Below are 26344 nucleotides of genomic sequence, written 5' to 3' on the forward strand. Positions count from 1 at the left end.
CGGACCTGACCTAGGGTGGATTTTACATTGGGTTTTAAATATTCGGAAGACGCAACATTAAAATTCGGTTTAATTCGGTTTTAAGGGGGGGATTGTATATATGTTCTGGTTTTAAATATGTTGTGCGCCGCCCTGAGTCCCTGTCGGGAGAAGGGCGGCATATAAATTAAATAAAATAAATAAATAAATAAATAAAATATGTGTTTGGAAAATGGGTGGTTTTGAATGGAATGGGATAACTCACCACGGCCAACTCATTGTGGCCAACTTGCCATGGAAAAAAACAGCCGTGGTGAGTTGGCCGCGGCGAATTGTTGTAGATCCAGCTTTAAGGAGCTGATCAGAAAGCCACGTCCTTGTCCTGGTTTATGAGCCCCGTTTCATGGTCCTCGCTCGATTGTTGGTTTCTCCCTCTTGATGTTCTTCAGAGCTTCAGAAAAGCACCATCGGAGAATCACCTGTGGCTCCCCACAGATGGATCTGGGAGCCAAGTAAAGCAAGTGCCATTAAATGTAGATTAGATTGGACTTCGGCTTCATCCCGTAGGGCCTTTCCTGTGTTTTCATAATTAAACCTTCATTAGCTTAATTAGCCCTCTTGAGGTTCAGAGGAGGCACATTATTTCTGCAATATGACACAGCTGTGTACACCACCTCATGACGCAGGCGACTTGAGTTTTCAGGAAGATCCAGCTTGAGGGTCACACTCAGCTTCTGTAAAGCACACTTAATCCCACTTGAATGACTAACCTGGCGGGTTAAAACGAGCATCCTGGCTCCCAACCCCCCCCCCCCACACACACACAATATGTAAATTCCCAAGGATGCAAAAAAAGTTTACATTACCCATCAAGGTAATATGAAACTCTTTCTCTTCCAGGTTAAAGATTGAGGAACTGGAATCCGAACGAAGACGGTTCGAAGAACAGAACAGATCTCTGGAAGCACAGCTGGAACAAGCCGCGCTTCGGGTAATGTCTTAGCGCACGTGATTTGGCTTGACGAGATGGAATGAGAGGTTCTGCTCCTGTTTTATGCCCTTTTTTTGGTCCTCCTGAGATTAATTTCAAGAAGCCGAGTGTTATCTCATGCTGTTGGTTTTTTATGACCAGAGTTCACTGGGCATCTCTTAGGAAATCGAATGTTCCAAAGATTTTTGAATATTTTCTGTTGTTTGTATAAATGGATGCTCTTGTGTCCGTAACCTGTTTCTAAGGCCTAAGATAGAGTTGAATTGATTGAGGACTTCCATGGATGCAGCCAGGAGCAGCATCCCACAATTTCTCCCAGAATCTGCCTTTGTCAGGCTCAAGCCTTAATTGTGGGATGAGCTGGTTTCTGCTTTAGGTTTTAAAAAGTGGAAATATGGGTTGCTTCTTATAAGAAAGCTTGCTGTAACTATCTATCTGGGGATGATCACACAACGTACTTTGTACGTCACATACAAAGTCGTAAGTCAGATACAAAGCAAATGGCTGCATTCACATAAATTGACTACGTTTGGTTAGTTTCAACCTTGGTTAGTTTTTTTGTTTTGGAGGAATAATGTGTTACATGAACTCAAGACTAATTAGTTTATGACTCTGTGTTCTGTGCAAACCCAGAATGTGGGTTGATGCCGTACCCAAGTTAAGCCTGTTGGGTGAACCTAAATTTGGAACACAGAAACCACATGCCTCCTGCATTCCAGAATATTCTTGAACAAAGTTATCACATCTTTCCTGGTGGTGACTTGAAAATATATAGGTGCCTATACCTTTCATACCTTAGACATTAGCACTCAACTACTCCAGGGGTTTCCAAACGTGGCAATTTGAAGACTTGTGCTGGCTGAGGAATTCTGGGAGTTGAAGTCCACAAGCCTTAAAGTGGCCAAGTCTGGAGATCCCTGATCAACCATAACAGTTTTCTTCAATTTATTGAAAAACATATATTTTTACAACAAATGGATCTCCATCTGTGAGCCATGGTGGTGCAGTGGTGAGAATGTAGTACTGCAGGCTACTGCTGCCGACTGCCAGCTGCCTGCAGTTTGACGGTTCGAATCTCACCGGCTCCAGGTTGACTCAGCCTTCCATCCTTCCAAGGTCGGTAAAATGAGGACGCAGATTGTTGGGGGCAAGAGGCTGACTCTGTAAAACCGCTTAGAGAGGGCTGTAAAGCACTATGAAGCGGTATATAAGTCTAAGTGCTATTGCTATCTACACCATACCAACCAGTCTGGACCATCAGAGGCTTAAGTTGGCATCACTCCGTGCCATCATGTGACTCTTTTCTAATCTGATAAAAGACAGCAATGGGAAAAGAAAGGGTTCCAGGGAGATCCAATGTGATTCCAGGTCTTCTCCTGATCTTCTCCCCTTCTTGCTGCTGCTACTTATGTCTTGTAAGAATACCTCCTTAGACCTCTTATGGGAATCCTCCCAGACACTTACGGAACAGAGGTTGATATCCATAACCCTTTTATGCAGCCTGCAGTATCGCCTGTCAGGGTTCAGAGGTGGCCTGCTGTCACATGAAGGGGCTTCTGTTCTGGTTTGTCATTGCTTGTCTTTGCTGAGAGTCTGGTCTTGTCTTCCAGCAGATCTTTGATCATCTCCTGTGCACTGGTGGCCCCAGCAGCCATCTGCGCACTGGGACTCTCGTCTCTGCTCCGAGCATGACTTTTATCTTAGGTCTGCTGGAGTTAAGCGAACATCCTCTGATTTGTCTGTTCTGGATGAGCGACTGTGTCTATTTCTTCTTGGTCAAGTGTAATTTTGTAAACCTCCAAGTCTTGTTTTCCGATCTAAGAAACCCTTCAACCGTTAAACCTCTTTTTGTGAAGATGGATATCATGCTGTTGATTATGCCTTTCAGCCTTTCCTCTTACTTACTTACTTCCTCCCGCCCTCTTGTTTTCTTTTTCCTAGCTCAGATAATACAATGTCTCCCAAATGTTGGGGGCATTGTAAGTGGTGGAAACATCTAGGTTTTACTCCTCTAACTTTTTTTCTATCGACTGCGGACCACTGAGCTTGGTTTCTGGAACCGTGAGTCCATATCTTCCTTTCGTGAAAACATTATTTCCCATTTCTGTTCGGGGTGATTTATTTCCAAAATCTGGCTCTGTAGTAGAGGATGAATGCTCATAAGTCAAGTGCACCGTGTTTTGCTGAGCATAACTCATTCGTAGTTCCACAAGGCCGACAAGGTAGGTCACAATTATTCCCATTTTGCAGGTGGGGTTCTCCGCCTGAGAAGACAAATGACTTGTCCTCAGTCAAGTGGCGAATCGGGTGGCCAAGCTGGAGTTTGAATTCTGTTCTTCAAGCGCAGACGCAACTCCGTTCACATCCACGGGAGATAGACTGGATGCTCACCGCTCACGATGATCACGTTACTAAGGGACAACCCCACCCTGGTCCACATCTGCTATGACTCCACCTTCTTAACTCTTCATTTGGAAGGAGGCCACAGACGACCATTTCCATAATTCCGTTGGAGCAACTGTACCCTTCAAGAAGCGTCTTACTACGGCTCAAAGACTGGGCACCTCCGTTTTGTGGAGCTGTTTGCAAACCGCTCATTAGTTGACTTGATAGCACCGGAAAGTTGTGTATGCCTGCTTTGAAGTGTAGCCAAAATATAGTGTAGCCAAAATATATCTTAAGAACATGAACGTTGTGGAGCTGCTGACGGAGAGCATCAGATTGCGTTCATACAGATGGTGGATGGTGTGGAGCTTGGGAGCCAGAGTGTTGTGTTATGGGGTTCTTTATATCTACCCCTACCGTATTAAATTAAAAGATTTACGAAGGTCCCATCTAGCAGTAGGCCTTGTAAGAACAGGGTGCTGGTTTTATTATTCTCAGAAGCTTGTGTAACGGAAGGAATGCTTGTTTTTCACGAAGAAAAGAATGAAGGGGGATGAGCTAGCTACACACAACACACACGCACATACAAAACTCAGGGTGATTGTGTGTACTCTTTCTTTCCTGTCTAGCATCTGCTTTTTAAGCCTTTCTCGTTGGGAATCCAGGTCTGCTTTGCATTAAATCAAACCTTGTTCTGCTCAGAATGGTCTTGTCGCTCTCCTTTCTCCCAGATGTGCCAAACATAGAATCCTGGAAGAGACCTCAGAGGTCTTCTAGTCCAGCCCCCCTGATACTATCCCAGACAAAAGGCTCTCCAGGCTATTTTTGAGAACCTCCAATACTTCAGCACTTACTATTCCTCTGGGACATGTGTAACTGGAAGCATACAAAGAGAGACCTGGAATACGCTTGGAAGTGAGTGTGAACTTCACAAGCAACGTCAGTCAAAGACCGAAGCTCTCTGATGTAAAACATTAACTAGCTGAAAGGCACTCAAAAGCTAGTAGGTTCAATATCCACTTGAGTCAACAGGCCGAAGTGTGTATTAAAGGCACCAAGGCCGGCTTGCTCGGTGGACAGATCAGGAGTCGTTACAGGTTAACTCGCGACACAACACTGTCATTGTGTGGTGGGTTACTCCTTTTAACTTCCTTCCTTCCCTTTGCTCCTCCTGTTCCACAAAAATGGCTTCATTTGAAATTACCCAGATTTCAGACACGGCATTGATTTTTATCTTGACACCTATTAGAGGTGAATCAAATCTTTCTTTTATTGCCAATTCCCAGGGATTGGGGTGGGGGGGAAGGGGAGGCGAAAGGAATGACAGCTCTGCTAAAACAGAGAATCAAGAGCTCCTGAGTGCTTTTACCAAGCAACGCTTAGCGATGAAGCCTGTCACCTGCTTCTCCTTTAATTGGGATCCTGTCTCCAGAAGGGAGATGAAAGTCTTGGGTTTGATGTTTTGATGCCCCGGTCTCCAAGGAGCACTTAGAGCAGCGAAAGTTCCTCAGCAGGTTACAAGCTCATTTGTTTCACATTTCATGTCCCGGTCCCTGACTGGATGTTAGTCCCCAGCGCTGGACCAGTGTAGTCAAGATCTGAGTGAGGTTGTGGTTTTGCTGGGCAAGTTAGAAGGCTGTTAGCTCAGCCCTTAAGAGACCAGATAGGACACCGGTGGCATCTGTCTCTGATGGGGATGGTACAAGCCTCCCTGCTTTTATTTTAATTGCTCCATTCCATTGCCCACTTCTAAGGGAAGGAACCCGAGAACATATATCTGTTCTTTGCTGATCAAACTTTCTTAAATCTTGGAAGCGTCAAGCCACCCAGGAAAATAGGACAAAGACATCTAAAGGGAGAGGTTCTGTTCTAACCATGGTATGATTTAATAGAGACTCACCATTCTCAAGAAACAAGCATGGATACCCATCACGTTCATTAGCTAGGTTTGTAGATTGTAACTTACAAATACAATCCTGAGCACTTCAGGCTGATTGGGGAGGGAGAGAGAGTAACTGTAGGAGATGGCCAGGCTGAGCCTGAGGGAGGCGTCAAGCATGTCATAAGTCTCGAGCGCTTTAGTGCCCACAAGAGATCTAAGTCCAGCCGTTCTTTGATTCCATTGACTCTTATTTACCACCAATTTGCTTTGACCATTAGTTAATTCAGATTTTTATAGAGAGCTTTAGCATACAATTATATCTATATCTTCAACTGAATTGGCTGGACCACTGATTTCCCGTGTTTGACATTAGCCTCTCCACAAAGTTATTTCTTGATTTGCTATTGCTCTGAAGCTGCCCTGAGTGGATCCTGAGATATTGTCAAGTATAAAACTTTGGCTGCTACATGCCTCTGTGTTTCAACTTGCCTTTAGATAAAGGGGGTGGGAGGTGTTACTTTCAAGTAGGTAGATGGAGAAACGAAGCTTCTTCGATTCAGCTACAGACCATGGGAGCCTGAAGCGTTGTCAAGGACAACAGAACAGGTGTGGATTTGAAGCAGATGGTTCCCATAACAAAGTGGACTTGTTTATATGGACTACGTAAGACTTTGGGGGTTTGGCTGGGAAAACTATTGTTTCAGTTTATGAACTGGTGTGGGAACTACAGTTAGTTTTGCTTCAACAATAACCATGCAGTATATTCAATAAACTTTAAGATTTTTGGAAACTGAATTGATATGGAGTTTTATTTGGATTTTCGAACTGGATGTTGACAGATATTGTCCAGTCACAATTGGCTGAAGGTGGATGGGTGTTTCCAACTTGGTTAAAAACAGGGTTGTCTTCCATTGCTTGTGGTGGCTGTGAGTGGATGAGTGAAAGTAGGGGGACAGTAATTGAGGCCTGATATATGTCGTGGGGGACATCAGCAAAATAATTTTTTTTTTGCCAATGGTGCAGTTTGCATGTGGCTAAATTCAGTAATAGTCCTACTAAAATTGATGCAAGATTTAGGTGAGTGTGTTGCTTTGGGACTCCATCTGATCTCCCACGGTGCAGCCCTATCAAATCATACCATTGTTAGCAAATTTATTTATTTATAGAAGGGTGGTAAGATTGCAGTGCAGTGTTATCCAGACACCCCACTTTTGTAACTGTTTGTCCATTGCGACACAAGCACATTCTCGATGTTGTCCCGGTCTGCAGAGAAGGAGAGAGACTAAGAAAAAACTCACGTGATTTAGCCTGGCTTTTGAATCAATCACATGCTAGGAACTGTACAGAAAGAGGATGCCGAAGAGAATCAGATTGGCCCTTCAGGGCTCGTAGCTTCATTTCATTTCATTCCTTTATTCTGTTTATATCCCCCTGTAATCTAATCGAGTCACGGCAGTTCATTTGCTCCAGAGAAACCTAATTCAAGATCCACATTCGCTCCTAAATAAAATAAGAGGTTCCGTTTTCCTGAGTCATCCTCGGGCTTCGTCGCTGAAACACAGCTCACTGCTGACGCCTCGGAGCCTTTTCCTGTACTAAATATCTCACTCTTCTCTCACCTGCAACTTCAGCATCTCATGCGGCTGGGAATCGGTGCATGCACTCACCTTTCTAAAAATATCGTAAGTGGAATTTCAGGGCTCTGGACTATGCGTGGAAGTGAGTTTAATCTTAGGCGTTTGGAGTGGCAGCTGACATACAGGGATGGCGCTGGTGGGAGAGGCCCGTTGAGTTGAAGTTCTTCAGGATTTAGACCTTATGTAAAGTTGGCTTGACTTCAGAAGTTGGAGGTGCTACATCACTGGAGGGTTTTAAGAAGAGACTAGACAGCCACTTGTCTGGAATAGTGTAGGGCAGGGGTAGGCAACCATGACTCTTTTATGACTCGTGGACATCAACTCCTGCTGGCTCAGGAATTCTGCGACTTGAAGTCCACGAGTCATAAAAGAGCCAAGATTGCCTACCCCTGCTGTAGGGGCTTCTGCTCGAGCAGGGGGCTGGACTAGAAAACCTCCAAGGTCTCTTCCAAACTGTGTTATTCTGTTATCTTTATGTGTCCAGCTAAGTTGACGAGATGATCTGATATTAAGTACATTCATGAATTTGAGATGAGTTGAAGGTTAAGAAAATTGTTGAGTAGATAGGAAAAATAATGGCCCAATGTTTGTTTCTCCTTCTGTCTGGCTCCAAATTTGGTATTAGCAAGTGATGAAACCAATATTGATGTTGGTTGAGAGCAAGTCTGTATAACACCTGATTGCATTCAGACTCTTGGCTTGTGAGAGACAGCTTGAATTATGCCTGGGGGCTCCATCCACCTCCTCTCTCCCCCTCCCCTCGTCTCTTGCCACCCCCTCGGTTCCTGACACTTTACTGCAGGCAGCATTGATTTTTCCTTCATCCCTATAAAAGTTTGTCGCATGGATATTACTCACTGCTCAGATCTTCACAGCTCATAAAAATCTCAGGTTATAGAAAGACCAGAAATTTTGGGAGTTCCTGGGTGGTGGCAGCAGCCCGTGAGCCCTAAAACTCCACTTTGGGAGAATTGAGAACCACGGAGCTTAATAGGGGAAGGGGAAGTTAAATTATTGAAACCAAAGAGAACTGTAGGAGAAGAGCAGGCAAAATTGGAGGAAGGAGTTAAATGTGTCATTAGCTTAGAGTCCTTATGTTGCCACAAACGATCTAGGCCCCCTTTAATTCTGTTGACCTTTAGCAGATACGAACTTTAGTTGACTTGATTCTTGTGTGGAGGCTTGAGCAATACCTCCTTCTAAATTGCAACTTAACATATGGTCTTGATCCTTGGTGCCTGATGGGGGCCACATTACTCCATATTCTTCCCTGGTCTCCATTTAAGGGTCAGTGGAGGAGAACCAATGCAGTAGCTGGCTGGCTTTTCTGCAGTTGGGTCTTGGATCCAGAGAACTGCTCGGAGCCATTAACCAACTCCCCTCCTGACGTGCCCAGAACGCACTCATCCTTCTCCGAGCTGATATCAGAAGAGGCATCTGGGAAAGCGTCCGGGGGAGTCATCACACCGTTTGACTTCTCTTGAGGTTGTTTGGCTGAGCTGCATCCTGCCAACTTTCTCCTTCCCCGCTCATCCCTCCTTAAAGGGGGGAAGCGGGGAACTTGAATTCCGGATAGAAAGGAGTGATCAAATCAGGACTGTGAAGCGAAGCGACAGGAAACGCTTCTCAAGAGTGCTCAATTAGTCTCCATTTCTTCAAGCAGTCCTGTGTTTACAGGCCAACGATGGCTGGTGAAGTGGTTCCCAACACAAATGCAGCCCCCCTTCCTCCTCTCCTTCGCTCTTCAGAGAGGGAGGCAGAAACCGAGATCCTTAAGGTCCCGCGGCTGCTTCAGGGAAGATTTATTTTAAAATCAGAGCCACTTCGATTTAATTGGATCCGTATGGTCCGGAGGGAACTTGATGTAGTTGGGACAACTGGTTGATGAGATGGCAGGAGAGGAAGCAACCTGGTCTTGAAAATTTCCAAAATTATGATATGCGATAATTTATATTGCCATTGCAAGATACTCTTCTTTGGTAAATCCCATGATATTTTCCAAAATATTATTTTAGCTGGATTCACGTCCAAGAGACAATTAACTTTCTCCTCTGTACCATACCTATCAGAGAAGGTTATAAAACCACACAGTAATATGTATTATTAGGATTTTCTCTGATATTGGATTGAAAAATATGCTTCTGGGGATTGCTTGCACTCTTCTTTCTTTGTCTAGTACGAGATATTTTTATGACTTTTCTCTTGTCTATCCCACTTTTCAAATCCATCGAGATTGTTTTGCAAGGAGCTGTAGATTCTGATCCGCGTACAGTCTGAAGCACAGGTTCTTTTCCAAAAATAATTCCCGTAATTCAGTTTTCAGTCACCGAGGACCCTGTTTGAAAGACGCTTTTCTGTAATATCTTTACGGCAGGAGTGTCCAAGCTCGGACTGGGGAATTCTGGGAGTTGAAGTCCATAAGTCTTAAAAGTTGCCAAGAGAACTCGAAGTTGTTCAATGAACCCCTGAAGTTGTTAAGCTGGTAACACAGTTGGACACCCCTGCCTGATGAGGTCAGGTGATAAATTAGAATTGACAAACACAGGCCATCGTTCTCTGGGCTGATGTAATAGATTAGTACACAACTGGTCCTCGAATTACAGCAGTTCGTTTAGTGACTGTTCCAAGTTACAAGGGCACTGAAAAAAGTGACTCACGACTTGTTTTTCACACTTACAACCGTTGCAGCATCCCCGTGATCAAAATTCAGACATTCAGATGACTGACTCACATTTATGACGTTGCAGCATCCCGGGGTCAAGTGATCTCCTTTTGCGACCTTCCGATCAGCAAGGGGGAGGGATGCCAGGTTTCGCTTGACAAACGTTGTTACCAACTTAACAACTTCAATGAGTCACTTAACGAGCCTGGCAAGGCAGGTCGTATAATGGGGCAAAGCTGACTTAACTAATGCCTCGCTTAGCAGCGGAAATTGCAATCGTAAGTCGAGGACTCCCTGTAACGAGTCACCCTTTCAAGGTGTCCTTCTGGTCAACGCTTATCTTGTGTCTTTCACAGACACACACACACACACACTGCAACAGCACAACCCAGCCTCTCTCCAGCTTTGAGAATTAAAAGAGGCTGCATGGCAACGGGGCTCTTGGCTCAATCAGTATGCAGCCTATGCTGATGTGACTGTTGAAACGAAAAGCACCTTGGTTAAAAGATTAGGTTGATGAAGACTAATTACAAATTATCAGAAGCTAAAAATACCCAGCAGGGAATCAGAGGATCTTTTTTTTTTTTTTAAAGAAAAAAAAAGAAGGAACATAAACAGGGGAGCAAGAAATGGTAGGGATGTGCCTATTCGCAGAATCTTCAACACAAGTGTTTATCTTGATGGACGCGTGGATGTGACCGTGTTTGTCCTTTAAATTAAGAGGTTTGCTTTTTGTAAATTTTATTTTTGTTCTATCCAATGGGTTACTCCTGCTAATAATTGAGAAAGGCGAGATCCACCTGCATGGGGATACAGGGCATGGGAATACAGTAGATATTTCAATTATTTCTGAAATTGGGCTTCCAATAACCAGTCCTTTAAGTCATATTTATCCAGGAGATTAGTAGGCAATAAAAATCTCCTTCCTCTGAGGAAGGTGGAAGTGAAATGATGCTGAAAAAAAACGACTTAGGATTGTTTTTCACACTCTCCATGGTCACTTGATTAAAAAAAGTCCAACAATTGGCAGCTGACTCGTATTTATGACGGTCGCAGTCTCCCGGCGTCACGTGATCCCTTTTTGCGACCTTCTGACAAGGCAAAGTCGATGGGGAAGCCAGATCCACTTCACATCCATGTTACCAATTTAAACACTGGTTCACTTAACAAGTGTGGTACGAAAGGGGTGGTAAAATGGGGGCAAAGCTCACTTAACAACGTGTCTCGCTTAGCAACATAAATTTTGGGCTGAATGGTAGTCAAGGACCACCTGTGTATCCTTGTGCTTCTTCTGTTTTTCTCGTAGTTGTTCCCTTAGCACAGAACAAAATGGTGGGAAGCAACGGGGCTTCTCCGTAACTCTTTGGGTTTTGTTTTTTTTAGCTTCTTAGATCTTGCTCAAGCTTTTATTCCATAACCTTGTGGCTTTCGATTTTCTATTTCTGTGGTTTAAAAGAAAGCACAGGTTTTCTTGTCTTGTGTTGTTCTTTTCTTTTTTTCCACGTCCTAGGCAATATTTTCCTTTCCTGGGATATGTTGACGGTAAACCCTTCATAATAAGAATTCTTCCCCCATTAATCGTGGATCTTAGGGAAGATTTGTTTTGTTGGCTGGCTGTCTCCAAACCTTGTGCAGTCTAAGAGAATGGAAAAAAAAATCAGAATAAAGAAGAAGCAGAGATGTATAAAAGCTACAATCGAAATGAATTCAAGTTTCTGGTAACTGTAAATGGGGAATTGCCCGGCATTCCAGTTCTGTAGTAAATCAAAGAACACAATTTTCTCCGAGTTGAATTGCATTCTGAAGGAATAGAAGTGGTCTGTTCTTTTCAGAGTTATCAAGCTGGTTTTTTGGGTGATCCCCAAAATGTTTTTGGTTCCAGGGACCAGTTTTGGTAGAAAATGTATCTTCCACGGACTGTAGGGGGGGTGTTCATGCACGCATCATAGATCCTGTGCTTTGCTTGTCTCCTGCTTGGGCAGTCTGGTTTCCAACAGGCTGCACAGCCTAGGGGTTAGGGTCCCCTGTTCCAGATTCCATGGTTCTTAGGAAGCTAGCATAGCAAGGAAAGAGTTAGCTCCAGCTTTTTGCTTGTGGTTTAGATATAGAGGAATCATAGAATCATAAGGCTGGAAGCTAGTCCAGAGGTCTTCAAACTTGGCCCTTTTATGACTTGTGGACTTCAACTCCCAGAATTCCTCAGCCAGGATGAAGAATTCTGGGAGTTGAAGTCCACAAGTCATAAAAGGGCCAAGTTTGAAGACCCCTGTTCTAATCCAAGCCCTAGCCTAAGGCAGATACGGAAGATGAGTTGACACGTAGCTTATGAGACTAGCACGTAAATGCCCGTCACCTCTTTCTTCTCTGGTGTGTGCGTTTCATTCATTCACGTTCTCCTGATTTAATCTTGGGCAAACTATACGTCATTTGTTATAGAAGAATATGTGCTCTACCTTTGATGCTAAATAATAACACGGTTTAGTAGCAGCTACAGGCAGACTAATAAAAAGGAAGTATCCTGTCTCCTCTTTTGAGAGGCAAAAACGGGTGATATGATAATTTCATTGGATTAGTGTCGGTTGAAATTGAAGGAATGTTTAACCATTTTCTCGAGATGCGTGGCGGACCCAGGGAGGAGACCTTTGAGTCATATAGAAAATTAGATAAGAATGCTAATATTACAGTCGCTTTGGGCAAGATGTTCAGTCACAAGTCTTTAGCGCATCACGCTGTGGTTGACAAAAAAGCCTTTTGTACTTAGCTTCCTTCTTCTCAGTGGGATTTATCAGTTGCTCATAATAGAATAGAATAACAAGACTGGAAGGGACCTTGGAGATCTTCTAGTCCAACCCCCTGCTCAGGCATATACCATTTCAGATAGATGGTTGTCCAGTCTCTTCTTAGAAACTTCCAGCGTTGGAGCATTCACAGCTTCTGGAAGCAGGTTGTTCCACTGGTTAATTGTCCTCACTGTCAGGAAATTTCTCCTTAGTTCTAGGTTGCTCCTCTCCTTGATGAGTTTCCATCTGTTGCTTCTTGTCCTACCTTCAGGGGCTTTGAAGGATAGCTTGACTCCCTCTTCTTTGTGGCAGCCCCTGAGATATTGGAAGACTGCTATCCTGTCCCCCCTCGTCCTTCTCTTCATTAAACTAGACCTACCCAATTCCTGCCAAAAGTCCAGATTTTGATCCAATGATTGTGGGAACATGGCCATGATTGTAATGTGAGGACCCATGGCAAGCCCCTTTTCTCAATACCGTTGTAAATTCGAACGGTCGGTAAATGAATAAAGTTGAGGACTGCCTGGAACCGTTTATCAACCGATTGACTTATTCTGGAGAGGAACAGCTGAGGGGACCTCAAGTCATGATCCTGATATTGACTGTGCTTCCTCTAGGAGTGCTTAGAGATTCGGCTTTTGCCCTGAAGTTCTTCTCTTCAGCGTCCCACTTTATGTTCAAGATGGGCTTAGTTCTCTGAATGAAGATAACTTTTCTATTTTTTTGGGGGGGGGAGAAGAAGAAGAAGAAAGAAAGAAAGAAAATAACGTTCCCGGAGGCTGCCTTTGAATAGCTCGGAAAGAGCAAAGCCGCTTTTGAGTTTGCAGAAATTCTGATAAGATCATTGTATTTCCCTCTGCAAATGCAGTGTTGGAGTCTTTCCTAATGAGTTTCTAGCTCTGTCTGACAAGTAAATTCAATTCCCCAGGTTGCTGAGGGAAAGAGAAATGAAGAGAGATTTTTTTGTTTAATCTTTAAAAGGCACATTCAAACCTCGGTACTGAAGGAATCGAGAAGATGCTTGCTCAGACCCTGGTTCACTGATGGAGAGGCCCCCGTCCCGGTTTCGGATAGGAAGCACCGGTGCAGCTCACCATCCTTAAAAGAGCCTTTACGAATAAATATAGATCCCTTTGAGAGCTGCATGCAATGAAATTTCATTTTAATGTATGCTGATTAGTGTACATTCAAAGTGACAATAAAGTTATTATTCTATTCTATTCTATTCTATTCTATTCTATTCTACCCTACTCTACCCTACCCTACCCTACCCTACCCTACTCTACTCTACTCTACTCTACTCTACTCTACTCTACTCTACTCTACTCTACTCTACTCTATTCTATTCTATTCTATTCTATTCTATTCTATTCTATTCTTCTAGGTGTCCCAGGATAATATTGTAGGATTCAGAGTCGGTCACTGGGGACCCTACCCTACCCTACTCTACCCTACCCTACCCTACCCTACCCTACTCTACTCTACTTTACTCTACTCTACTCTACTCTACTCTACTCTACTCTACTCTACTCTACTCTACTCTACTCTACTCTACTCTACTCTACTCTACTCTACTCTACTCTATTCTATTCTATTCTATTCTTCTAGGTGTCCCAGGATAATATTGTAGGATCCTGAGTCGGTCACTGGGACTAAAGGCTTAATCTTCCAAGCTTTCAGGCTTGTTCCCTGGTGATGGGTTTCAGCCCAAACCCAAAAGCTTGGAAGATTAAGGCTTTGGTCCCGGTGACCGACTCTGATTGGATCCCACAATATTATCCTGGGACGCCTATCTTTATTCTTAAACACAACCATGTTACTCCTTTAAATACTGCAGGGATACAGTTAACAACCGTGGCATGAAAGGTCGTAAAATGGGGCAAAGCTCACTTAACAACTTTCTCGCTTAGCAACATAAATTTTGGGCTCAATGGTAGTTGTAAGTTGAGGATCACCTGTACAATTGTCAGGGCCCGCCAGAAGAAAGATTTAGCCTGCTGGAGAAGGATCTAGCCTTACCTCTTCCAGCCTTTTTCTCTTTTTTTCCCCCCCATCCAAACCAGATTTTACTTCCGTGGCAGGATGGAATTGAACATTGCAGGATGGAATTAACGGCTTGGTCATGTTCTACTGCAGCGATGGAAGAACGAGCACACGATTAAAACAAAACAAAAACCAGGATTGTAGTCACGCTCCGATGCGGTGCCTGTGTTCAGCCCATGGAGGGTGGTTTATATTTCCTGGATTATTCTGCGTATCTTCTTGAAATCGCCCTCCGATGAAATTCTGGCACTTCAGCCATCCCTCCAGGCTATCAGCACAGAGCAATTTTGGTCCCCGGAGGAAAGCCGTGTCCTGGCATACAAAACAGACGCCGCCGAGGAGCAAGGAGGCACACGGCTCCTAATGAGGAAGCGGGCGGCGGAGATAAGGGCAGGCAAAATGAAATGACAGCAGAATCTGCCTAAGTGAGAGGCATTGGCAGTCAGACCCAATAAGGCTCAAGAGATGTAAAAGTTTGAGATCAAAGGCCTTTGCCTCGGAGCCGTTTTAATGACCTCGCAGGTCCTTCTGATGCAAATCGAGATGGGGGCAAGGCAGATCTTCCACCCTGCAGCCCATTTGCAAACTTCTTAAGCGGCCCATTGATCATCTCTAAGAGGCTTTGGATCGGTGGATATTGAACTCAAGGTAAACGGGATGAGGACCAAGGCTTGGGCATTGATTTAAATGAAAGGTCAACAACATTTGAAGGCGAAGACTTGGTCTTGAAGGATCTGGCGTTGGGAAGGAAAGATCTTGAAGAACGTGCTTTTAGGAAGGAGAAGAGCCAGCAATGGGCCGCACTTACAAGTTCTTATCAGCCCATTGATCATGTCTAAGAGGCTTTGACATTGAACTAAGTTAGCAGGGAAGAGGACCACAGCTTGACCTCTGATTGAGATAAAAAGTCAGCAACATTTTTGAAGGCAAAGACTTGATCTTGGAGGGCCTGGTGCTGGGCAGAAAGGATGCTGAAGAACGTGCTTTCAGGAAGGAGAAGACCCAGCACTGGACTTAAGATGCTGAGGACCGTATCTTCATGGAGCCTCTGTCCACCAGCACTACCTGGAACCAGGACTGCCTTATGGGGCGCCCACCTGGCTCAGGGGCAGACCTGATCAGGGCTCTGGTGAGAACTTCAGTTCTGACTTCTTCTGCCCATTCTGGCCCTTGCTCTTCTGACGCTGAAGGAGACTCCATCTAGTTCACAACTCCTACGGCGAGTGTTCCCTTAAGTGCTTGTTATTAGTGCCTCTCATCTGCTTCACGCACAGACCTGATTTTGAAAATGGCACGTCCCTGAAGAGCTGCTGAACTTCCAGGAGTTGGTGACCCAGTTATGCAGGTTCTCTTGCAAGCTGCATGGGGTAAATGCCATCCATGTCAGACAAGCTACGCTAGCAATATTTAATTACAGGGGGAGATAGAGGGTGCCCAGTCCTGTAAGCCTAGCTGTGTAAATGGCTTTTCTCTAACTCCATCTCATCTCTCCTCTCCTCTTTGGGTCCTTCTCAATCTGCCCAGTTAGACCAGATTAGGAAAGCAACACCATATAGATCAGGAGTTCTTTTATTGTAAAGCTATAGTAACAAAACCATGTAGGTCTGAATGCACTTCTGCCTTCTATCCCTTTATCTTCACACGAACCAGGGAGATGCTCGTCTGACAGGTTCACATTACTTTCTTGGCCTGGGTTCAAGGCCCTTTTCATCTGGTGGTTAGCTTGATGGTATCTCTTTCATGGGGCACTTAGTGCCCTCTGAGCTTAGTTGTTTTCTTCCAGATGTTTCATTACCCAACTGGGCTACATTATCAGTGCTTGAAGGGAATGGGGTTTGCAGAGTGGAAGAGAAGGAGGAGGAGAAGGGCGGGAGAAGAGGAAGATGAGGAATGTGGTGGGGTCCTTGGTGCTCTCTGAACCTGGTTGCTTTGTTGCAGACATTTCACTATCCAACTAAGTAACATCGTTAGTGCTAGAAGGGAATGGGGTGTGCGGAATGGAGAAGAGGGAGGAGAAGGAGGACTGTGGGTGATCTCTGAACTTGGTTATTTTCTTGCAGATGCTTCATTACCCTACTAGGTAACATCACTGCAAACCCCTGACTCCCTTCTAGCACTGATGATGTTTCCTAGTTGAGTAGTGAAACATCTGCAAGAAAACAACCTCAGTGAATGCTCCAACACTGGAAGTTTTTAAGAAGAGACTGGACAGCCATTTGTCTGAAATGGCTTGGACTCGATGACCTCCAAGGTCCCTTCCAACTTTATTATTATTATTATTATTATTATTATTATTATTATTATTATTATTATTATTATTATTATTATTATTATTATTATTATTATCATTATCATCATCATCATCATCATCATCATCATCATCATCATCATCATCATCATCATCATCATCATTATTATTATTATTATTATTATTATTATTATTAAATATTCTCTTCTGTTACTGTCTCTTCCTCCTGCCTTCCATGGTCTCTGCAGAAGTCCTTTAGCTCATGAAATAGGAACAAGAATGGATGGCGTACCTCACAGAACTAATAGTACCCAGTGATATTGTCCAGAATTTACTCCTTGTCCCATCAGGCTACCATGAGGCCAATTGACCGCTGAAATCTGAAACGCCCAAGTGAACATCTGTATTTCCAAAATTGCTTTTCTCCTCCCCATCTCGGTCTGTAGCACACAGTCTGTTGATAGCGATAGTCAGTAGCCTTCGGGCATAGATTTCTTCCCTGTCTCACTTCTCTGGAAGATAACTACTTTTCCATGTGTGAAAATGCTCCTCCCGCGAGCTAGCATTTTTCACAGCTTTAAAGGAGCATCTCAAAAAGCTTCTTTCTTTACGCATCCTCAAGCTTTGTCAAGCAGCTGGAAGTGCAGAAGACTGCTGTGGCCAAATTGTCCATGCGTGGGCTACAGGATTCGCTATGAGTTGGACATCTGCAAAGATAATAATAAGCTGGGGATGGATCGGTTGCCTTGCCCAGAGGTTGCACAGACCATCTTGTTCTCCTCTTCCTGGGGGGACCGTTGTGAATCAGGAAGGGTTGGTGGGCTGGTTTTGAAAGGGAAGTGACGAATCTGACATATTTTGAGAAGATGATGTCACTGTTAGGCACGAAGCCATTGAAATTTAGCCTTAAATATTCTTTCCTGTGCAATTCCAATTCCCCCCCCCCCTAAAACCATTCAATTTCCTTTGTTATACAAGACCCAGAAGCCTTGGCATGAGTCAGCTTGTCTCTTCAATCTTGAGCCCTTCAGCTCCAGAAGAGCCCCAGTTTCAGGCTTTGAGGAGCATCTCATCTGGATGCAAAGGCTGCTCTTTATCTGTACAACAAAGGCTGCGATGATCTTGAATGAGTAAAAATTTCTACATCCCTTAGCAAGAGAAGCGTGAATGCCAGCTGTATTGTAAGGAGGAAGTTGTTTCTCATCTTGCGTTGCTTTGAGGACGTCTGGTATTCATGAAGTAGGAGGACTCAGCATAAGACCTACTTGGAACGTCCAACTTCATCCCTTCATTGCTAGACATGTGGAAGGCATGGCAGAGCTGGCCTACTCCTCAAGATGATCAAAGGCTACAATTCAGTCCTAGAAAGGATTTCCAGGCACACTTTTGCGGTTCGGATGAGACGCTAGTGACCTGTCGGCCGGGCACTGTGTCTTAGGATGTTCCTGACCTTCTGACGCTGTTGATCTGATGATGATTTGTAGTTGAAGCCTATGAAGCAAAATTGCACCAGACCAAACAATTCTGAAATTATTCTCCACTTTGAACTCTTATTATTTGAAAGACCTCTTCAGTAAAAAAAAACCCTCTGTGATGGTTTCTAAAATATGTCGGAGCTGCTGCAGAAGATGAGAAATGATTAATCAGGGGTTTGGTTCTGCTCTGCCTTAGCTTGATTATAGCTCAGGGGTCTGAACCACACAGGGGCAAGCGCTCCAGACCTCATTTACGGCAATAGGATCTGACTGTGACTCTCTAAGAAGACGATTTTGGAGTTTACTCTGAACTTCTCGCTGAAAACCACAGCCGAGGGATGGAGAAAGGATAACGTGGATGTTGAATACAAATGGTCGCCTAATCAATCAAGCCTCCATAGAGCACTGCCTGGTGGGAGGCTAATGGAGAGGGTGCCAAGAGCACACCTGGGATAAGATGTTTCAGAGCATGGAGAACATAACTGAGAATGCTTCTTGGCCTTGAATTCTCACAAGGATGGTCCTCTCAGCTTCTCTTCCCTCCATGAGTGCACATTGTGGAGATTTTTTTTCCCCCCCAGATGCTGACAATTTTGTTTCCTGCTACCAAATTCATCATGACTCCTAGGATCTGAAGATCTTAGCTGCTAAATTTAGATGGGTGAAAAGTTTGAAGAGAGTTGGTTGGTTTTTCTGCTGTCAGTCCTGATGGATGACAGTCTATCTGGCAACCAGTTATCAAAAATCCATCTGTTTGTCATCCGAATCTCCTTGGCAGGTTCTTTTTTGTATCTGGTGGCACCAATTAAGATCTCCATAGCAAAGGCCACGAGTTAGCTGAGACACCTTTAACATCTAGGTCTCTTCTCCTGTCATCTCTCTCTCTCCTTGCCATCATCATTTTTAAGAACCCTGGATTGTGTGCTCTAATATTTATAATATTTATCCCTCCCTTCTTCATTAAAATTGAACTTTGGCTTGATTTCAATGGGAGCCTACCTGGGTATCTGCAGTTTATAATATGGTTTCAATTAATCTGTATTGAATGTCCTCTCACCTGCCGATTAAACTAAAATCCCTGTGGACAACAGGAATAAATTTGGACTTACCTCCCAATGACCTTCCTTCTTTTCATTAAACTAGAATAACGGAAGGGACCATGGAGGTCTTCTAGTCCCACCCCTGCTCAGACAGGAAACCCTATATCATTTCAGACAAATGGTTGTCCAGTTTTTTTGAATCTTGCAGTGATGGAACAGCCACAGCTCCTGAAGGGAAGCTTCAATTCACTGGTTAATTGTTCTGACTTTTAGGAAATTCCTCCTTCGCTCTAGGTTGCTTCACTCCTTGATTAATTTCCATCCACTGCTTCTTGTCCTGCCTTCAGGCGCGTTGCAGAATAGGTTGACCCCCATCTTCTTTGTGGCAGCCCCTGAGATACTGGAACATTGCTAGTCCTTTTTTGCATTAAACTAGACAATAAAACTATTCCTACTCAAGACCTAAACCAAGCTGGCTTTGAACAAGCTCTTTCAGGGTTGAAATTGTGGGTAATAGACCAACGTCTTCAGGGGAATCCAAACATTCCACCCGGAATTATATCCTTAAGTTTAGTTGGAAGATTTCCTTTCCCTGGGTGAGACAGGGGTTTCCTACAACCAGTTAACTCTGGCCAAGTGGTGGGCAAGCTGGTTTACGTATTTGCCTAGAACAGAGTCAGACCAGTTAATTTTTCAGCCCCCGCCAATGTTGTCTTCTGCCATTCCCTTCTCTTCTGAACGCCCTAAACCAAGCAATGCAGTCATAAATACTGCAAATGAGTCATTAACGACCAGAAAAAAAAACGAGTGCGTGAATTTACTCTGACTCACCAGCCCTAATTTTCAAGTAATGGCTGGAAATAAATGATTGGATGTAATCAGATTGTTACGATAGGTATTTTTCAGGGAAGACGATGGAACAACTCCATTAAAAATAATCAACCGGGGCTCATTTGGAGAAAGATTCCCGAGGATCAAACAGCCACTTCAAAGGAACTTTTGCCTACGGAGAAAGCGTTACGCGGGTTTGATTATACAGTGAGAGGTTCGGCTGCCCGTGATATTGCAACGTCTTGTATTTTGATGATGGCATTAAGCTGTTTTTCCAGGTCAGCTCACAGTTTTCCTGCGTCTTCTGCTTAATTCAAGAGCTGTCTCTTTTCATTATGGACACGTGCCTCCAGAAGTCCAAGATCAATTGCCAATTATGCCGTTTAAAATGGTGAAAATGAAAAATACTTGTAGGGGGCAGCTGCGGCTCTCTTAGAATAAATTCCGGACGACAGGTCTTATAGCCCAGAATTAGCAACTGTAGGAAGACGTTGGCCTAAATGGTTGGTCATCTATGGATTCAACCCTTCCGATGAACCCAGTAGAACTTGAAAAATAAAAAGTGTAGAGTAACAATGGATCAACTAATAAAGGAGAATATTTGCAACTCAGGGTTGAACTTGGGATCAACTAAGTAACGTCACATAGACTGATGTCAAGATTTCTTGAGGTCAACAATGCTTGTAGCTCAGAATTGGCAACTGGAGGAAGACGTTGACCTACATCAGCTACTCAACTATGGATTCAACTCTTTGGATGAATCTAATTACAAGGGCCCTGAAAAAAGTGGCTTACAATCGGTCCTCCTGCTCATGACCATCGCAAGCATCTCCACGGTCAGGAGATCAAAATTTGGGTCCTTAACAACCAGTGTGTATTTACAACATTGCATCATCCTGGGGTCAGGTGATCCCCATTTGCAACCTTCCCAGCGGGCTTCCGACAAGCAAAATCAACAGAGGAAGCTGGATTCGCTTAATGTCCAATGTGATTTTTTTAACAACTGCATTGATTTGATTAACAACCAGGGCAAAAAAAAAAAAGGTGGAAAACTGGGCATGACTCACTTTCCAACTGCTTAACAATGGAGATTCCAGTCCCAAGCCTGGTCGTTAAGTCGAGGACTATCTGTAACTTGTAAACCAGAGGATTTCAGGGTTGAAAATAACTCTGTGGCGGTGATCACCCAGAAGTATCGCTCAATAAATACCAAGCAGATGGAAGTTTCTTGGGGACTATAGAACATTTTCCATCTGTTTGGTCACTTTGTTTACAGCGGTGGCCTCAGATTGATGCTCAGAGGAAGGAGAATGTAAATTTGGGGGTTTGATTTGTTCCTTTTCATATTCAAAGGAGCCTTTCATATATTTGCATTTCGCCAAAGATCCTTTTATAGTTTGCTGCAGCCGTCTGGATGGATAGCGTGTGGCCGAAAGCAAAAAAACCCAAAACCCCGACGTGTTCAAAATCGGAACTGAAAATCTGTGTTGAGATACATTAAGATGTGGCCGGTGAAAGGTCCCATTAGTAAAGTAGACTGAAGGAAATCTCCAGAAGGAGGCCACCTGGTTCCATGGCTCTCTTTGCTGACTGGGGTTGTTTTACTGGTTTCAGGTATGGCTCGGTATGACTAAAGACGGAATAAATCCTACGCATTTATTCAGCTGAATAAAGACGGGCCCCCTCTAAGGAAGAGGGAACCCTGAGCACACATTGACACTCATATTTATGTGCTTGTTACGTTGTTTTACTTCATCATCCAGAAGCACTGGCACACTTCACCCAGACAAGCTGGCACCCTCGAGATAAGATAAAAAAAGTTCTGAAATAGTCGTCCACCTGCCTTGGGGGTCTTCCAAGGACATCAAACATTATCTCAGGGACATGAGATGTTTCCCGAGAAACTCTCCATGACCTTGAAGGCCTGTTGAGGTAGCCCAGCTAACTGCTTATATGTTCCATCAAGACTATCATTGGATTCCTGATCAACAGGATGGGTGGGCATTGAAATCCGGATCAGCTGGAACATGCCAGGATGCTCATCCCTGCTCGAGTGTCAGGCCCAGTCAGTCAGATCCAATCGCGAAGGGTTCACGTGGACCTACCTATTGTCTTCCACCTCTACTACAAGAATCTTCCCCAGATTGTTCACCTTCCCTTGGGAACAGGCAGATGAGATTCCATGGAACTTAGAGCAAGTCAGTCACAGCTCTCCTGTGGCCGCACAATGACTCAAGGCTAGTTCCTTGCTTGACGCCTCCTTCCAGCCTGGCTGGCATTTTCCCAACATCTAGGGCAGAGGTCTCCAACTTTGGCAACTTCAAGACTTGTGGATTTGTGCACATGGCTGGCTGGCTGAGGAATTCTGGGAGTTGAAGTCCACAGGTCTTAAAAGTTGCCAAAGTTGGAGACCCGTGATCTAGGGAACGAAGCAGGAAGCAGGATTGTGTTCTTCCCTGGAGATACAGTGCAAACTTAACCACCTTTTTCATCAGTTGGTTAAGTTTGCACATGGGAGCTTGCAGTCCCGTTGACACCAACACATTTCTCCCGGGCACCAACCGTACCGCAACGTTGAGCCCAACCTCTGTTCAGGTATGTTCCATTCCTTAGCAATCTCTAGTTGGACGTCCTCACCGTTTCTCCTCTGCCATCCTGGATTTCTTTTCTTTTTCTTTTTTTTCTAAATACATACATGTTCTCCCGTGGAGCTACTGAAGCAGCCCATCAAAAGGACCCATTCATTCCCCTGCTGGGAGATTCTTCCAGGGTCTCTCTGCAAAAAANGATGGAACGACAGGCAGTCCTCATTTAGCGACCACACTTGGGATCGGTCGCCAAGTGGGGAAACGCATGGCCGAGGCTTATGTTAAGGGCATCGGGCACTTTTGCCTTGCTGGAACGACAGGCAGTCCTCATTTAGCGACCACACTTGGGATCGGTCGCTAAGTGGGAAAACGCATGGCCAAGGTTTATGTTAAGGGCATCGGGCACTTTTGCCTTGATGGAACGACAGGCAGTCCTCATTTAGCGACCACACTTGGGATCGGTCGCCAAGTGGGAAAACGCATGGCCGAGGCTTATGTTAAGGGCATCGGGCACTTTTGCCTTGCTGGAACGACAGGCGGTCCTCATTTAGCGACCACACTTGGGATCGGTCGCTAAGTGGGGAAACGCATGGCCGAGGCTTATGTTAAGGGCATCGGGCACTTTTGCCTTGCTGGAACGACAGGCGGTCCTCATTTAGCGACCACACTTGGGATCGGTCGCCAAGTGGGAAAACGCATGGCCAAGGCTTATGTTAAGGGCAGCCGCAACATTTGCACGTGTGGTGGTGTTACAGGCAGATTTATTATTATTATTTTAAAAGAAAAAAGAGCCAGGGCAAAGTTCTCTTTGTGTTCAATTCCCCCCCCCCCCTCTCAGAAGCTCAGCCTCCGACAACACCCAGCACCACAAATCTCCTCTTGGAATAGTTGTTGAAAGCTTATTATGATGAGCGGCTCAGAAGCTGGCAAGACCGGTCAGCAAAGGGCATCTTTCGGGATTAAGGGGGGGGGGAGTTTTCAGGCCTCGGATCTTCTTGCAACACAACCCCTATCAGCATCTGGACAGGTGTTCGGTCTGGCTGCACAAAAAGAGGCACCTGCGGAGAACGTGCTCCTGGCTGCACCTCTGAAATCCAATCCCAGATTGACCCCTGAGACTTTACTTTGCATTACCAGGCTAAATCCAAGCAGGGTTGACAAAGGAAGCCCAGATATGCTTATATCTGGCCAGACCTCTAACCCCGATTGACGGTTTCTTTTCTGAAACATCAGAACGGTTTCCTGGGGACCCACTTATAGGCAGTCCACGCTTACCGACTGCCTTGTTTAGTGAACGAAGTTACAGGAGCGCTCAAACAAAAAAGCTTGGCGTCCAATCCTCGCATTTGTGACCGTTTCAGCATCCCCCCCCCCCGTGGTCCTGGGATTGTTGCTCATGTGCTTTACAACCAGTGTGAGTTTTTGCTTGTGATGTGTAGCACTGCAGGGAGGGCAGAAGGAAAACTGCAAAGCATGCAGCCATGGGATTTTCCACTTAAGGACCGTGTTGCTTATGCCCACAGGAAAAAAATGACAATAAAGGTGATCTCTCTGTCAATGGCACTGAAAAAAAGGTGACTTGGAACTGGTCCTTGCACTTACGACAACTGATCCTTGCACTTAACGACCGTCACACCATCCCTGTGGTCACACAATCAAAATTCGGACCCTTGGCAACCCGACTGTGCTTACCAAGGGGTGCAGCATCCCAGGGATCCTGCAATCACCTATGGTGACCATTCCAGACAGTCAAGTGGGAAATCTGAATTCGCTTAACGACCACATGATCCACTTAACAACCGGGGCCAAAAGGTGGTAAAATCAGGCATGGCTCACTTAACAACTGCCTTGCTCCGTTACAGAAATTCTGGTCCTCCATTTTGGCCGTAAGTTGAGGTTTATCTTTGCACACCTGCCTTTTGGTCTGCTTTGGCTTGGCACTTGAACCCAACCAGAAGAACTTGGGGCAAAGACGTCCAGCCTGGGCAGGATGGAGTCCTGCTCAAAAGCCACGTTACAGAGTAAAACGCCTGCTCCTTCCACAAGGGCAAATGAAATATTTCCCACTGCTGTGCCCTCCAAAGGAAATAAAATCACAGACTCAGGAATTCTTTGGCCACGCCTGGCTGGCCACGTCGAACGTGGCCATCCCAGCCTCTCCTAAAAGCGCCAGATTGGAGAACCCCGCTCTAATGCATTTAACAAATTACCAAAATTATCTATTCATAAGGATATGTTTTCCTGGAGGGGAGAAGAAGAAGAAGGAGGAGAAAAGGAGGAGGAGGAGGAGGAGGAGGAGGAGGAGAAGGAGAAGGAGAAGGAGGAGAAGGAGAAGAAGAAGAAGAAGAAGAAGAAGAAGAAGAAGAAGAAGAAGAAGAAGAAGAAGAAGAAGAAGAAGAAGAAGAAGAAGAAGAAGAAGAAGAAGAAGAAGAAGAAGAAGAAGAAGAAGAAGAAGAAGAAGAAGAAGAAGAAGAAGAAGAAGAAGAAGAAGAAGAAGAAAATGTCGCTCGGGCAGTTTGGTATATTAAACAGCAGCACTCATTAATTTGGCAATTGGTTTTGTTTTAAATCTATGTTTTATTTAAGCCGAGAAGGCCCCGCGTAACTTCTTCTGCCTTGCATTGTTAATGCTTCCCCTTCGCTTCTGACTAACAAGGGGTCTCGGGCAAGCTTGGTGGATTTGCTCAGCGGAGATTTCTCTCGAGATCTCCTCTCGGAAATCTTCTCAGAATAAATTCCAGAAATGAGCTTCATGAAAGATGCAGAATTAAATCTGACATGAAAGGAAGACACACTGCTGGGAGTTGTGGTGGTTAAGTCTCTGGCTTGGAAGGGAAAAGGGATCATGTAGGGTCAATGGGATTTTGGCGTGTGTCTTCGTGGTTCACTGTTCCCGAGCATTAGGCTTAGAATCATAGCCTCCTAGGGCTGGGAAGGGACCTCGGAGGTCTTCTAGTCTGACCCCCTGCTCAATCACAGAATTATAGTGCAGGAAGGGACCTTGGAGGTCTTCTAGCCCAACCCTTTGCTCAGTCATGGAATCATTGGGCTGGAAGGGACCTCAAAGGTCTTCTAGTCCAACCCCTTGCTCAAGGCAGGAGACCCTACACCAGGGGTGTCAAACTGCCGGCCCGCGGGCCTGATGCGTCACATGGAAGTCACGCCCACCCCAGCTCCAGCAATGGGGAAAAAGTCGCGATATGTCACGACCTGTCACGTGGTGTGGCGAGTTTGACACCCCTGCCCTACACCCTTCCAGACAAATGGCGGTCTAGTTTCTTCTTAGGAAAGCACATTATTATTATTATTATTATTATTATTATTATTATTATTATTATTATTATTATTATTATTATTATTATTATTATTATTATTATTATTATTATTATTATGGATCATTGCACAGTCAGCCAGATGTTCAGACTGGATTTGGCATTTTGTCTACCTATCGAGTACTTTCCCAGGACCTGGGATAGGCAGATGTGGAGGTTTGATGGTATTACAGATCTCGTCGCAGGATGGAAGCGGTTCCTAGTAAGGCCGCCTTTTGCAATTGACTAATAGCGAATTTGTCAATGCCAATGGTGTTCAAGTGGTGCTCCACTTGTTTTGGAATTGCACCTAAGGTGCCTATTACTATTGGTACTACTTTTGCTTGCTTTTGCCACAGTCTTTCTATTTCTATTTGTAGGTCTCTGTATTTTGTTATCTTCTCCAGTTCTTTCTCGTCTATTCTGCTGTCTCCAGGCACTGCCACGTCCACTATCCAGACTTTTTTGTCTTTCTTATCGACAATTGTTAAG

The 26344-nt window shown here is 44.6% G+C and overlaps 1 protein-coding gene across 1 annotated transcript in view; it reads left to right on the forward strand.

The window, feature by feature from the left end:
• MAD1L1 (mitotic arrest deficient 1 like 1) overlaps positions 1 to 26344 on the forward strand; it is a 175928-nt gene that overhangs the window by 138068 nt on the left and 11516 nt on the right. Inside the window, exon 15 of the mRNA XM_029284786.1 lies at positions 880 to 970. Coding sequence (XP_029140619.1) covers positions 880 to 970 — 91 coding nt within the window. The remainder of the gene's footprint in view (positions 1 to 879; positions 971 to 26344) is intronic.

The sequence above is a fragment of the Protobothrops mucrosquamatus genome, unplaced genomic scaffold (assembly GCF_001527695.2).
Source record: "Protobothrops mucrosquamatus isolate PMUCROS unplaced genomic scaffold, P.Mucros_1.0 scaffold942, whole genome shotgun sequence".
In the NCBI taxonomy this organism is placed as follows: domain Eukaryota; kingdom Metazoa; phylum Chordata; class Lepidosauria; order Squamata; family Viperidae; genus Protobothrops; species Protobothrops mucrosquamatus.